Below are 16,034 nucleotides of genomic sequence, written 5' to 3' on the forward strand. Positions count from 1 at the left end.
AAAGTGTTAGAGACCTCGGAAAGATACTTGTCTTTTCACCCCACTCCTAAGACGGTACCTGTAGAAGCAGCAAAGAATATCAAGCCTCTTGTTTTCACGCCTGTGAAGATCCAGACTCAGAATGGCAGGAAAAATGAACAGCACCATGGCAAAGTTAAAAACAACCACTACTGCAGCCTGCAATAAAACAAGCAGATTTTTTTTTTTTTAAAAGAAAAGTTCTCACTGAAGATTCAAAGATCTTGAATCATGGAATCTTTTATAAATATGAGAATTTATTCTTCTACCACTAGTTCACTTTAAGTGAATGGATCATTCAGCTTACTAGAAGAGGCCAGAGATGTTAAGGGACAATTGCACATGACTTTATGCATCTCATTTGCTCTTCTGCGTAAGAGTTTTTTTTCACAAATAGGCAGTCTGAAGGGCACACTATGAAATGGAAGGCGATATTCTACTCTCCATTGTAGTTCCACTCATATGATTTGGTTCTTACATAAAAGCAGAGAAAGGCAGCAGGGGATTTCACCTGTAGGTGACTTCTAAGGTCCTTTCCAACTATGATTCTATAAGCATATTGTAGGAAAGCTGTTAGCAGAGGAGCTTACCTGTAGAGAGAAGGCACGCAATGCTGGGATAGGCACAAGGGCAGCCATGAAGAAGGCAATCATGTTATTGACAGATGTGAGTGCCACACTGGTGCCACTACGCCGTAGGCATTCACCAGTCCGTTCCTGGGTAAGAAATGTGAAAATGAGCAACACAAACTTAGAATGGATAGACAATAAGGGCTGAGGATACAACTGACAGTTCACAGGATCCCAAAGCCTAGACAGATATACTCACCTTGACAGGGACATGCTGACTAGTCTCCGTGAAGGCATGTGCTAGCAAGAACATGTCATCCACGCCAATGCCAAGTGCCAGGAAGGGCAGCACCTATACAGGTCAGGATGGAAGCAAAACAAAAAGAACATGATCAGAACCATCCAAATTTTGCAAAATTAGACATAGGTCTTAGCCTATGCAGGAAAGAGAATGGCTGGAAGTAGACACTGGGAATCATGGTAAATGTTTAGTTGAGCTTTTAGGCTCAGGCATTAAAAGATGCTAATATTTTCTTGAAAATTAAAACAGAGGTTTCTTAGGCTTAGTTCTAAATAGGGTGTAAAAGATCTGACCTTAAATGCAAAGGAACAACAAGGCTTAGCCCTAGCAATTTATGACTGTTCTACTTTTCCTCAGCTACCTCTGAGTGTGAAAACAGTAGCTAAAAGGCTACAGCAGGGGTCTTCAAACTTGGCCCTTTTATGACTTGTGGACTTCAACTCCCAGAATTCCTCAGCCAGGCACACATGCCTCGTTGAGGAATTCTGGGAGTTGAAGTCCACAAGTCATAAAAAGGCCAAATTTGAAGATCCCTGGGCTACAGGCTTTCAAGAGCTGGAAGCAGTATGGAGATAATTTTGGAGCCCCAAGAGTAACCACAAGTTTGAAATACTCTCTACAATTCAACTTATTCACAATGCCATGCTAGAATAATGGGTTAAATCCAACTCAATGTTTAATGTTTAAAAATCTTAACAGGCTGAATGACTAATATTGCAGAATAGGAAGAAAAGAAAGGATGGAGAATTTTTTTTTAAAAAAAAATCAGGAAATCTAGACCTCCCAAATGGGTTCGCATACCTGAGTGGTGGCTGCATTGAATGAAAGTCCAAGTAAGGAGCAAAGTCCAAGTCCTGCTGCTACTGAAAGAGCAACTAGGAGAACCCCAGCCAGGCCCACAGCACCCTGCGACTTGGAGCAGTCCCAGCGCAGCAGGGTGACGCAAGCATACGCTAGCTGCAAGGAGATAAAAATGGAAATTGTAAGGGTAAGAGTATGAATGGGGAAAGTATTAATTGACCATGATTTATAGTGAAATAAATAGGGAGGGAAAGATGGGAAGAAACTACTACGCACCATTAGCAGATAACCACCAGCCACACGGATGGCACTCACATCTGAAAAGGACTTCATGATATCACTGAGCGTGGTGGTAGAGAAGGCATGAATAGTCTGAGAATAATTTGCAGGCAGAGATTCCTGGGCCACCTGGAAAGAGACAAAATTTGTAAGGCAGTGAAAAAAAAATCTAAGAAAATATTTTGCTGACGTTCATATAATAAAACAATCTTTCTCACAGATACGCCTAGCACACTCCTAGGGAAAGCATATGCTCACAAACAAACTATTGCTCAATTAACTAATTGTCTTGAACAAAAACTGAAACATTTCCAGGGGGAAAAAAAATTCTCCCGCAATCATCCTCTCGCTTGGCATGCCTATTATGTCCACCCTAGAATCCAAATCAAGTAAATCTCTTTCTGATACATTCTGTACAGTCCTTATTTGGCTAAGCCTTTTGTATCACTAGATAAAAAGTCATAAGATGTCAAAGAGATTTTTAGGCTCGGATGAGTCTGTATGCTGCCACACATACCACATATTTCAATCTCAGCTTGGGCAATAATAAGTCTTTTTTTTCTTGTTAAAGAAAGAACTCTGCTTAGCACGTGATTCTATGTATTTACAAGCAGTCATGCACAAGCAGTCAGGTTTATATTTATAAACATATATTGAACACAGCTTTGCATGATATATAATTCCCCCCCCCCACTGACACATATTTGTGCCTCATTCTGCATGCAGCTTTTAAACTCTCATTCCATCTTTGCATCAGGCAGCCTATGTCGGGCAGCACATCAGTTCTACTGCCAAAATAACCTTATTGGCACCTCACCTCAACAAACTCCCGCTGCCAAGCTTCCAGCACAGCAGCAGCCTTCTCCTCACTCCAGCTGATATCATGTATCTCATAGTCATCCCGGTAGTGCTCATAAAGTTGTCGTGGGCTCATCAGCAGGAACATGCTTTGCAGGGCTTCAGCTCTGGAGAAAGAGAAGCTGGCTTAGAGACTCCTTCTTCTGCCCAAACTCTGCAGCCAAAGCATTCTGCAGAAAAACCAACAGCCTTTCCAAATGGCCTATGATGGCAAATACTGTAGGCCTATAATTTGTGCCTGTGGAGATGATTTCTCAGGTTGTTCACCATGGGTTTGTTCAACCCATTCCAAAACACAAGCCTTCATGTACTGAAAGAGACGCTGTTAGAAGGTTTACTTTCTAGAACAGTGGTTCTCAACCTTTCTAATGCCGCGACCCCATAATACGGTTCCCCATGTTGTGGTGACCCCCAACCACTTATACATCACCGGGTGCCAGGGGTGTGGCCAAAGAAAAGGAGGAAAAAATGGAGGACAGCCTTGTTTGGCGACCCCCGTGAAATGGTCATTCGACCCCAAATGGGGTCCCGATCCACAGGTTGAGAAACACTGTTCTAGAATATCTTGTACTTGCGTTTGAATATTTGAAAAGGAAAGATGTGGGCATGTTTTTTTTAATTTCCTGATTGCTTTGTTGCATTTATTTTTAAAATGAAAATGGCTATTTCTCTTCTCATCAGCAAACTTTATCTTTAACCATATACTGTATCTGCAGCCCTTTGCCTTGCCAGACATGAATGAGTTCAGGGACAGAGGCATCCACAATAACTTCTTTCTAGCATGCATAATGTACAAGAACATTCAATGATGATCCTGATCACACCAGGATGTAGAATATGTCCTACTATACTTAAGTAGCAGTAATCTGGCCAATAAATGGCTATGGATCCAGCACTGTACAAAGGATGACAAAGAAATTGGAAGAGGACCAAATTTACAAAGTGGTCTTAGTACAGGGAACAATTTTGAAGGTCAGATTTTGCTGAGAAGCTCAAATGTGCCTATATTTGAGCTCCCTCTAGAATCTTATGTTCAGAGTACTAAAAACAGGTGTTTTAGTTTTAAGATAGCATCCATGTTAAGTGGAAGGGGTTGGAGTGAGCAGTAGCTTCAGGAAGGAAGGGATAACACCAACACAGGTTTCAGGGATCAACATAAATCCCATGGCTGAGAAATGCTTGCCAGTTGTTCCTGGGGTCAGACCATAGACATGCACCCATCACCCACAGAAATTGAAGCCTCAGAAGCCTCAGGTTACATGCTGGCTCAGGGGCCAACACAGCACCATTCCAAAGTGTAGAGGAGAAAGAGTGAAGTCCACTCATTTCTCAGTCGCATGTGCTTCTTTTTGCATTGAAAAACAAATGTACTATACAACACTGGCCCTCATCTTTACTTTTCTTCTGTGCAAAGGGAAGTCATCTGATCTGCAGGCAGAATTTCTTAGCTGTCACATTTATTCCGAGACAGAAACCTTTCCCTAATATACAGAGGGGCTCCCAATCCAACTTACTTTTGCAATTTGCCTTGAGGATCCTTTACTGTGCCCCCCAAGATGAGTTCCTCTTGCCAGTGCATGTATTTCCGGGAGAAGCCATGGCAGCCACCTGTGAGTTCAGAAGGGATGTGTGGTCTCTGGCAGGCACAAAAAGAAGAGAATGTAAAGTTAGTATGCTACCGATATCAAAGAGTTTTCCATAGTAAGCGATAACCCTCTATACCCCGTTCTAGCTCTTAAATTAGAACCACTGAATCCCCAAGGAACCCTGTTTTGCTCAAGACTGATTATTTACTGCAAATGTCCACAAACTGGTTACCATGGCAAAGAAGAGTAAATGTTGCTTTTTGGATAATGTCAGATCCAAAATAAACCAAGAAATTATGAGAGGCAGCAAAACCTAAAGAAAAAAATATCAAATTGGGCTTATGAGAAAGCAAAAACATTGCAGTTTTATATATATTAAGTACTAATTTATTTCCTAATAAGAATTTAGGCTAACCTCTTACAATGAGAACCTCTACAAAATGTTTTATAGATGGCATCTCCCACCCACAAGATTGGCTAAAATGTGTACCAATGTCTCCCCTAAATGTTGGAAATGTAATCTGACATCATGTGTGGTGGGAATGCACGCAAGTTGGTGATTTTTGGAACAGGATGAAAGTATGGTTGGAAGAAATATTAGAGCGAGTGGTAGAACCAAAACCAAAACTCTTTCTATTAGGTTTAACTAAGCAAAAGTATGACAAAGGCGTACATTATTTAATGTTACACATTTTAACGGCTTCCAGACTGTTTTTTGCTCAAAATTGGAGGAATAAGGGAACTCCAATGGAAGAAGAGATCCTGCATAAAATTTTATCATGTGCTGAGATGGACAGGCTTACAATGATTATGAAAGACAAGACAGAATATGAATACTTCGAAATCTGGGACAAATTTTACTGTTGGTATGAATTAAGGAGAACTACTCGCACTTCAAGTGAATGGTAGAATTAAAAGATATATATAACTGTACATATAATTGTACATATAAATGTATTGTATAGAAGGATGAGGCTTATATAGAGGTTAAGAACGATGTATTAAGTTTTTGTACCATGAGAAACAAACTGTTAGGAAAATTGTTTCTGGAATGTTATGTTTGTCCATTTTTGTTTTAATTGTATTATGAATAAAAAATTTAAAAAAAAAGAATTTAGGCTAATCAGTTTACTTAACAAGGCAAATTAAGCCAAAAGTCTAGGGCCATCTGTTCCAATATCATTCCATGAGCCTTTTGGATGAGTGGAGTTCTGAACTTGTTTGCCAAAAAGACCTTCTAAATCCACACTGTTCATACTTTAATCTATCTCTATCTATTCCATCTGCTTTCAGGTTTTCCACACGTCAGTTATGAAAACAACAAAGCACCTAACTAGACAAACAAATCCAATCAGCATTGGATCATATCTTATCAAAATAAAGACATATAAAAAATTCTAGTGATCATGTCAGGAAACTCTACAGAATCTTTCTGGTTTTCTATGACTGTGAAAAATGAGCAAACACACGCTGATTGTATTTGGTCAGAAATCTTTCTAAATATAAAAATCCTCTTTCTGTCTGTGTTTGTGCACACACACACCCAGCCACAGATGCTTGACCGCCGGCACATTGGGTATTTCTTTCAGACCTAAAGGCATAATCTTTCCTTTTTCTGTGGTGGAAAAAAAGAAACTGGATAGCCATAATGATAACAGTCTGGCTTTCAAGCCAGGAAATGTGGAATTATGGCTGCAATCCCACCCTCCCACTCGCTGAGCCGGTCCTCCGTCACAGGGCTCCCAGTCTGTGTGTATGTCAGTGTTCACAGGCTGCTGCTCCCTCCTCCTCTGTTTTCCAAAAGCTGCCATGCTGCCATCTGTTCTGGGACACATTCCAACCATGATCACCTGCTGGTCAGCCCTTGCACTACGTCTGCCTGAATCAGCACTCAGTCCAGCCGGAGCTTCCTTGGCACAGGGCCATGCATCCCGCTTCTTTTATTTGGCCTCCCCATACCCTGAATAAGAAGGGCAAAGCTAATGAAATGGGGGACCTCACAGTTAGTTGAGCCTCTTGGGCCACTCATAGCCTGAAAAACATGCCTCTGGCCGTCAAGAAACTACCATATGGTTTCATACAAACATATATATGATAATGATATTTGTAAGTTCATCTACTTGATTCTCTCCTCCGCTCAACCAAGAGAATCATCTCTCCTTAAAGCCAATCTCTCTCATTTTCACACATACAACTTAATGTGTACTTGCAGTTATCTTGTAGCAAATAGTTATGAATGATGGGGGGGGCAAACCCCAAGTCTTTTATTTGGATAATTTATTTTAAGCACTTGACTATTCTTACTCATTTTTCCTTTATTTATCAAAAGAAGGCCAATTTGCAACTTCTTGCTCCTAATTTATAGGAGCTTAAATTTCTAAATTCTTTGCACTGATGGCAATTTTTGCATCCCTTCCGCAAAGTATTCTATATTCTTTTTGAGAATGGTCTGTAATATTATAAGGGTCTCCCCTTTCTTTTCTTTCTTTTTTTTAAAAAAAAATACTAACTGGATCATTATAGAAATTCAGCATTGTTACATCTTGCTGTATCTTGTCAGATCCAGTCATAATGGAAAATAAGCAAAATATTACTTGGAACAGTAAACTATTTGCTGAAATAGCAATATAAATAATGGCAATGACTCTCCAAGATTAGCAGCATGTACAAAAATATTAGGACTATGGGAGAGTCAGATTTAAAAAGAGATAATAGAAGCTGATTATTGCGCATTAAAGCATTGGCTTATCTAGCCCAATTTGATACAATTCTGGATTGGTATTGAATGGTGTTGGCATAGTCTTGGACTTGATATGCAACATTAAACTTCAGAAAACGATAAGAAAAATACCACAAAACAAACCAAAAACTTGAAAATTCATAATAAAAATTATCGGTGAAATTAGAGAAACAGCGAGAATAAAAATCGGTTTCTGATAAATGCTCAGAAATTATCTTTATATATTGTCAAAATACAGGGATATTTATCCTGGTTGAATATAAATGTCACTATTAAAACAGATTCCCCCCAGTAACTATCAATACTCTGAACAGCAGCTTCTCATGAAGAAATTCAATTTAGACTGGGGGAAACAACATAGGAAAATGAATTACATAGACCAACAATCAAGAAGTAAGCAATGCCCCATTCAAGGAATTGCTATACAAGCTAACAGTAAACAGCCCAACAGAAGAACTTCCAACACCAGCTTCCACCAACACTGACAGGGCAAGCACTAGTGCAGGGGTAGGCAACCTTGGCTCTTTTATGACTTGTGGACTTCAACTCCCAGAATTCCTGAGCCAGCATGGCTCAGGAATTCTGGGAATTGAAGTCCACAAGTCATAAAAGAGCCAAGGTTGCCTACCCCTGCACTAGAATATAAAATTGAGAGCAAACCCCACTCCTTATTAGCCCTGATGATGTTACCTAGTTTGGGTAATGAAATGACTGCAAGAAAACAACCAAGCTCAGAGAGCATCTCCTTTCAACCTCGAGCTACAAATATTCTCCTTTAATGGATTAAACCAGAGCTTTTCAACCTTTTCACCCATTGTACCACTTTTAGGATATAGCAATATCCGAGTACCGCCAGTCACCTAGCAAGGTGTCAAAAACTTGATGACAAAAAAAAAAAAGGAAAAAAGTGATAAATTACAAGTAGTCCTCGACTTACAACAGTTTGCTTGGTGACTGTTCGAAGTTACAATGGCACTGAAAAAAGTGTCCCCCAAGCCACAGCCAAGCAAGACACCTGCCTGCCCATCCGACGGCGCTCTTCCTCCTGTCCGAGGTTTTCATTGTTGTGAGCATTTCTGTTGAGGATTGGCAGCGAGGGTGGGGTGGGGGGTGTTTGGTTTTTATTCCCCCTGTCTGCTGGGTGGTTGCAGCAGGTCACATGACCTGGGGACACTGTGACTGTCATAAATATGAATCAGTTGCCAAGCATCTGAATGTAAATCACAAGACCCTGGAGATGTTGCAACATTCCAGCTGATTGGCACTTCTTCTGGGCTCAGCAGAAGTGCCAGGATCAGCGCCGAGCTCCAGCTGGATCCTGGTGCTGATCCTGGTGCTTCCACTGAGCCCTGACAGCCCCGAAGAAGCACCGATCAGCTGGAAAGCGGCACTGATCCTGGCGCTTCCGCTGAGCCCTGACAGCCCTGCAGCTCCAGCCATCTCTCGCTCAGGCTTGTGCAGTGCTGCCACCGGTTCAGCTCATCCCCCTCCCCTGCTACCACTTTTCTAGGATGGTCGCGTATCACCTGCCAGGTGCCAATGTTCCACAGGTGGTACCCGTACCACTAGTTGAAAAGCCCTGGATTAATTAACCCTCTCCCAACTCCCTCTCCTCCTTCAGCAAATTACTTTAAACTTAAACTTCAAAAAAAAAAAACATTAGGTTGGCTCTTATTCTCCCAAGTATACCAAAAATTGGGGGAAACTCACCTTCTGGCTTTGGCTGTTGGGAGCACTAGGAGGACACTCAGGGTCAAAAGGATCGAGACAAGGTCGCTCCATATAGGCCTGGCTAACCTCTGCCTTATCCAGCATCTCCTTGAATCCTTCCAGTGAGGCAAATTGACCCAGTTCCTCCATCAGTTGAATAGGATCTAAATTGGTCCACTGAATATCCCGCCGGCCTCTGTAGAGACAAAATGCTGTAGATTAATAGAATTCAAAAAGCATCAGCTGGCCCTACATATCTATCACGCTTAAAGTGGCGATACCTCTTATACTCATGCCCAATTTTTAAATCTTTCCAACCCTCAAAAAGCCACATCCACTCTGTCTGAATATGGACATTCCAAAAGAGGTACTTAAAGGTACAGTAATGAATCATTTCTCCTGCTCATGTGAGAGAGAATTCCACTTTTGGGAATCTGAGAGCGTTTAGAACTGAAAAAAGGAGTTTTGAAAAACAGAAAAAACAATAAATGTGCACTGAGGATGTGTGTGATGAGGACATGGAATACTAACTAACTGTTAGGATTAAAAAAAATACCCAGAACTGGGAACGGGACTAAAAACTGAGTGGAGTCATTGGCATTTTGAATAAGAAGCATTCCACACTACAGCACTGTACTGCAAATTTGATTGCGTTCCTTCTATTTATCCTTTTTCTTGCAGTGAAACAGTCATAACAATGTTACAGGGTTGAACTTTAAGTAGCTCTTTGCCACTAACTGCCTTAAGAGAGTTGCTATTGATTTTGCTCCAAAATTGCTGATCTTCATTGCATGGTTGGATTTTAAGAAACATTTTTAATCCTTTGTCATAAAAAAAAAAAAGGCATTTTAAAATTCAATTATTGGAGTGTTTTGATTTGTATTTTCTTTGCAAGAACAGCAGCAGCAGTCCAGTAGGCCAGCTATTATTCCAAAGAGAGTTCAGCTAAGAGGAAGCTGTAGAGGAGAACATAATTGCCCTGACTGGCTGCAAAAGACTTATTTAGGGATAGGAGGGATTTGTGCAGGGTTTGAACAGGCCTTCGTTCCCTTTGTCCCCATATGTTAACAGGATCAGGCATGCTGCTTTCCTTTTGCATGTAGTTTAGAGGGCCATTTCTGAAGTAATTGGACAGTGCCTCCCTGGTAGGACCAGTAAATGCAGTTATGCACAAGGATGAGAACATGAACAAATTACGCTTATTTGAAAGGAAAAAAGAGAAGTTTTCAACAGGAATGGAGAAGAAAGAGAAGAATTCTGCATAGCAGAAATGTTGTATACGTTCATCTGATGTATCTATATCGAAACTGCAGTAAGGTATGGATAACCATACATTGGCCTCTTATACACCCAGCATAATTATCCAATTTTTTTAGCAGTGACCACTACTGGGGGTACTAGCAAACATAAACAGAACTGCTTGTTCCCTTCTGCATCAGAATTCAAACAAATACTGAGGGTGTGTGATCTGAATGGGCCCCTGATCTTGTCTAGGCCAAGATGGAAGATATTATCTACACAATTCTGCTGATGTACTGATTATTCTAGTGGAACCTTCCAAAAATTGGTGTCCTCCAATGGTATTGGGATTACAGCTTTTGGAATTTACCAAATAATAAATATTGGGTAGAAAAAGAGAGTTGAAGTCCCACCATATCTAAACAGCACCCCACCCATCACTAATGCCTTTATCCACTCCTGTCCTATATCTGCTATGGGGTCACAGCTACGTCTACCGAAAAGCAATGAGAGGCGGTACAGCAACAACATCCCTTTTGTTGTGAACTTGATTGCCTTTTTTTAAAGAATAAAAATTATTCATACATCTCTTTTCCAGAAGAAGTAGTCCTGACGCTTGGAAACAAGTAGCTATTGAATTTCTGGGTCTGTAATAGTGTAATACAGTGTTTCGCAAACTTGACAATTTTAAGGCATGAGGACTTCAACTCCCAGAATTCCAAAGCCAGCGTTGCTGGCTGTGGAATTCTGGGAGTTGAAGTCCACATGCCTTAAAATTGTCAAGTTTGGGAAACACTGGTGTAATAGTATGTGGGGATGACTTTGGCAGACTGGGCCCAGAAATGCTGCCCAGAAAACAGTCAGATCAGATAAGAGGCAGCATAGTCTGCAGCTGGCTAGTGCATGGGACAAGTATCTCAGAACACTCTCTCTAATTTCTTGGGGGGGGGGGTAAAAGGGAGGGGAGCATTGTATTTTCAGATTTGCAAGATTCTGAAATCTTGCAATATAACATACATACATACATACATACATACATTACATACATACATACACTTATACATGTACACACACTAACCTATGTATATTTGTATATATAAAAGCATAAACAGGTAATCCTCAACCTACGACCACAACTGAACCCAAAAATTCTGTTGCTAAGCAAGTCAGTTTTGAACTGAGTTTTGCCCCATTTTACAATTTTCCTTGCCACAGCTGTCAAGAGAATCACTGCAGTTGTTCATTTACTAATATGGTTGTTAAGTGAATCTGGCTTCCCCATTAACGTGGCTTGTCAGAAGGTTGTAAAAGGTGATCACATGACCCCAGGACATTGCAACCGTCATAAATGTGAATGAGTTGCCAAGCATCTGAATTTTGATCACGCGACTGTGGCAATGCTGTAACTGGGCACTATCTAACAAAATGAAATTCAGTGGTGAAAAAAGCAAGGTTCTACATTTAGGCAAGAAAAAACAAATGTACAGGTATAGTATAGGGCAGCGGTTCTCAACCTATGGGTCGCGACCCCATTTGGGGTCGATCGCCCATTTTTCGGGGGTCACCAAAGGCGGCGATCCGCCATTTTTCACGGCGCCGTGCACGTGCGCCGCGCACGGGGGGCGCCGTGCATGCGCACTGCACATGGGGACGGCGCCGTGCACGCGCGCCACGCATGGGGGCGCCGTACGGCGCCCGTGTATGCGCAGAACGTTTGTGTGACGGGGGTCGCCGTCACACAAACGTTGAGAAGCACTGGTATAGGGGATACCTTGCTCAATAGTAGTAACTGTGAGAGGGACCTCGGAGTCCTAGTGGACAATCACCTAAATAGGAGCCAGCAATGTGCTGCAGCTGCCAAAAAGGCCAACACAGTGCTAGGCTGCATTAACAGAGGGATAGAATCAAGATCACGTGAAGTGTTAATACCACTTTACAATGTCTTGGTAAGGCCACACTTGGAATACTGCATCCAGTTTTGGTCACCGTGATGTAAAAAAGATGTTGAGACTCTAGAAAGAGTACAGAGAAGAGCAACAAAGATGATTAGGGGACTGGAGGCTAAAACATATAAGGAACGATTGATGGAACTGGGTATGTCTAGTTTAATGAAGAGAAGGATGAGGGGGGACATGATAGCAGTGTTGTAATATCTCAGGGGCTGCCACAAAGAAGAGGGAGTCAAGCTAATTCTCCAAAGCGCCTAAAGGCAGGACAAGAAGCAACGGGTGGAAACTAAGCAAGGAGAGAAGCAACCTAGAGCTAAGGAGAAACTTCCTGACAATTAACCAGTGGAACAACCTGCCTCCAGAAGCAGTAAATGTTCCAACACTGAAAGTTTTTAAGAAGAGACTGGACAGCCATTTGTCCGAAATGGTATAGGGTTTCCTGCCTGAGCAGGGGGTTGGACTAGATGTCTGCCAGATGAACTGTGACTGCAGTTTTCAGAGTGCTTAATCAGTGTGGCGTATCAGAAAGACTCCAGGTCAGGGAAGGCTGATACAGATTCTCCCGATCCGTCTGGTCTGCTAGCCAACTTCTGCGGAAAAAGTCAGTTCTTCTCCCTTCTGTCAGTTTGTTCAAATCAAACATAATCTGTCTTCAGAGCCTTCTAAAAAAGTGATTTTCTCTCCCTAAACCTGTAGTGAATTCCTTAGTGTTTTCCTTGCCTAAGGCTATTATGGAACTATATAATTTAACTTCGAGAATCAAAAGAAAAGGTGACAATAATATTAATAAAATATCGATTATTAATAAATTATTAATAAAATAGATTGTTTTTTTTTCTGAGATCTCCAACAAGAATAATGAAGAACGTCTCGAATTATTTTTTTTATGGTAATGGATAAATACTAAGCTCAAAGATGGGAAAACGATGAAAACTCAGGCAGAGTAAATCTTGTCATGGTTTTGGCAGGACCACTCTCCAATCATTCATGAAATCTCAGATCCCGAGAAGTTTCCTCCTTGCTTGATTCCCACATTCCAAACAGCCCAGCTCCTGCTCCTAAAGAGAGCTTCTTTTATCTCCTGTTTCTTGCTTCACTGAGCCAAGTCCAGCCCTTTTGTTTTTCCATAGATTGCTGCCTTTTGTTCTCCAAATTTTCACTCCCTTTACGTTAAAAGGAGACGGGAGAAGACAGAAGGAGAGAGACCCTCAACTGAACTGAAGCGGAAGCTGGAGCAAAAGCTCCCCCATTTCAGACATTCAGAAGAAAAACTTTTGGACGTGTGTGTGTGTGTGTGTGTGTGTGTGTGTGTGTGTGTGTAAAATATTTAAAGAATAAGAAGTAGAATATAAGATGGGAAAGGTAAACTCAGAAACCAAAAGACAAGTGCAAAAACAAGGGAGCCAAGGCTTTACATTTAATCCTATCCACTGTAGTGTCTGAAAAGAACTAAACAACCTGGTCAACTGTCCTTTTTGTACAAGATGTGTAATACATATGATAATCTACTTTAAAAAAAGAGAAAGGTTAAGGATATTGTAATCAGGTGGTTCCTTAAAATCTCAAGCATGGTTTTGGCAGCTTGAAAGAAATCCCGCTACATTCCTAGGGGTGAAGAATAAATCTCCTCTTATTGACCCCAAAGAGCCAGTAACCATGTCATCTACATCCAATGCAATGAAATTAGATCCTGTGCTGCTTGCCTTGGATTTGTGCTGCTACTGAGTTCAAGGGGAAAGCATTGCACGTCCCCATAACCCTTCTGGCAGTTGGATGCTGTAATCCCTCCCTCTTTTAATGTTTTTGCTTTAGGAATCTGTTTTCTCCTTCTTTACTCACTGTCCTCTTCCACTCAGCAGCAGACTGAATAAAGCTACTATTCCATTTGTTGGACAACTTGGAGCTTTCAAAGTATCATTAGCATGAGAATATGTGGTGTTGCCATTTGCTAACAAAGCATAAGTCTCCAGGGCCCCTAACAGACAAACACACTTGTAAACAGAAAGAATGCCGGTAATTGTCCCTGGGCCTCCCTCCCCCTCCCCTGCAGAGGGCTGGTCTCCACAACTTCACTCCCCCCCCCCCGTTCATCCCCCATTTTGTACACCTTAATAGAAACATAATTACAAGGCAGCAGAAGCAATAAAACAAAGCAACTGGGCCCAGAAAATTTGGGGAGGGGACTGATGACAGCAAGTGGTACTCCCAGCCCCCTTTGATTTGGAAAGAGGACAAGGAGCGGGCCTTGGGGCTGTAGACATGAGCCCAAAATCTGGGGCCGGCTGGAGGACATTATATTTCTATGTTCTCACCCATAGATTGCTATCCTCTTGCATTGAAAGCAGGTGAAAAGGGCGAGCTATATTTCCTTTTCATGTTTTGTTTCATACAAAAAGAAGGTAAACAGTAACACTATCGAGGTAGAAGACAGCTCTTTCCCTATCCAAATCAACATTACAAAACATTTCTGCCTATGCCTTGGTATCACATCCATTCTTCAAAAGGGAGGATACTGAAAAGCTTAATTCCTGATATATCTACCCTGAGATCACTCAGAATATCCACTGCTTCCTTATATAAGCAATGATCTTGAATACATTCTGCCATGTAGGTAAATATCTTGAAGGCACCAGATGCAAAGTGAACCTTATCTAAAGTTGTCAAGGAAGAAAACTATTATCAGACAAGGATCCTATGGTTATCTGTACAGGAAATCTGTAAAGGACAAAATTTTTTCAAAGGAACATTTCAAAAAGGTCCCCTTTCCAATATCATCAGCTAGACTCTGTTCTACAGTCTGCCCAAATTAATCCAACCTTTCCCCTCAGGTGTCCAGGATAATTGAGTTTAAATGTTGTGCCTGAACAGTACACAATTTAAGAGTAAACCTTTGCAATGCTCTCTTTATGGTGTTTGAGCTAGAACTCCCTAGCCTCCATATTGTAGCTTATGGCCATTCCTTATCACAAATATTCAACAAACCTTTCCCTTTTTTAATCAGTGATCTCAAATCAGTAACACTATCCACCCTTATTGGACATTACTTAGCAAATAGAATCCTGTAATACAGTAAACTAAGAACTGGAAATCCTATATTTAAATCTCTACCAACTACAAACCACCAGGGAAGTCTCCATTTCCTATTTAACTTTCAATAATATGTCCTTTAATATTAAAGTACAGACAGTAGCAGCTCACTCTTTCGAAAAGGAAAATAGCAATAAAGGGAGGAGACTAAGGGAAGTGGGTAGAACAGAAAAGCGGTATGCTGATAGCCAGCACCCTCACTAATCTTCACAATGACAATGTCACTAGAAGTAGGTTGCGTGGCAGTTTCCTCTGTGAAACTCTGACCATATAAGTTGGTTATCATCGTTATTGTGATTATGTTAGTTAAGTGTTTTGAGTGTTTACAGGAAATGTTTCATAATATTATGAATAATATCAGTAACAGCCTTTCCTTTCTCACATTTACAGAAACTGGGTTTTCCCAAACTTCTTAGCCTTGTCAGTTAGATCAAAGAGTTGGGTTCATACTTAGTATGTGGTACAAAGCCTGTCAATTTGGTTTCATTCTCTTCAATATATTGAAGAAATGCAGAAAAAAATCAATTAAGTGACCAAATTAAGTTTGTTGCAGAACCCAGCTAGTTTATGGAACAGCATCACAGTGCTCTCATTAGCTGAGGGATTCTTTGAAAGAAAATACTTTTGGTGAATATTATATAGAAACATTTAATGGGATAAATAGGAAATGTGAATTAGAGGAGGGCAAGTGTTATTACTTTGCACAATTATTATCCTATGAAAAAACAAAGCAATGGTGGCTTATCAAATTACATCTTTTCATCGGAGTTATGCAAAGTAAGGGCAGAAAAAACTCTAATCATAATAGTCACTGCTTAATGTACTTTTCTCATAATTAGGATCCCATCATATGGCTGCAGGACAGAGGGACAGAATGATATAGCAAAAAAAAGCAGA

The 16,034-nt window shown here is 40.9% G+C and overlaps 1 protein-coding gene across 1 annotated transcript in view; it reads right to left on the reverse strand.

Moving 5' to 3' along the window:
- The window catches only part of PTCH2 (patched 2), a 63,851-nt gene that overhangs the window by 15,332 nt on the left and 32,485 nt on the right, over nucleotides 1-16,034 (reverse strand). Inside the window, exons 6-13 of the mRNA XM_039349619.1 lie at nucleotides 8,863-9,058; nucleotides 4,341-4,462; nucleotides 2,786-2,933; nucleotides 1,966-2,097; nucleotides 1,690-1,845; nucleotides 847-939; nucleotides 609-734; nucleotides 59-177 (exon numbers count right to left, since the gene is read on the reverse strand). Coding sequence (XP_039205553.1) covers nucleotides 59-177; nucleotides 609-734; nucleotides 847-939; nucleotides 1,690-1,845; nucleotides 1,966-2,097; nucleotides 2,786-2,933; nucleotides 4,341-4,462; nucleotides 8,863-9,058 — 1,092 coding nt within the window. The remainder of the gene's footprint in view (nucleotides 1-58; nucleotides 178-608; nucleotides 735-846; nucleotides 940-1,689; nucleotides 1,846-1,965; nucleotides 2,098-2,785; nucleotides 2,934-4,340; nucleotides 4,463-8,862; nucleotides 9,059-16,034) is intronic.

The sequence above is a fragment of the Crotalus tigris genome, unplaced genomic scaffold, assembly GCF_016545835.1.
Source record: "Crotalus tigris isolate CLP2741 ecotype Arizona unplaced genomic scaffold, ASM1654583v1 scf7180000018299.754606, whole genome shotgun sequence".
Taxonomy (NCBI): domain Eukaryota; kingdom Metazoa; phylum Chordata; class Lepidosauria; order Squamata; family Viperidae; genus Crotalus; species Crotalus tigris.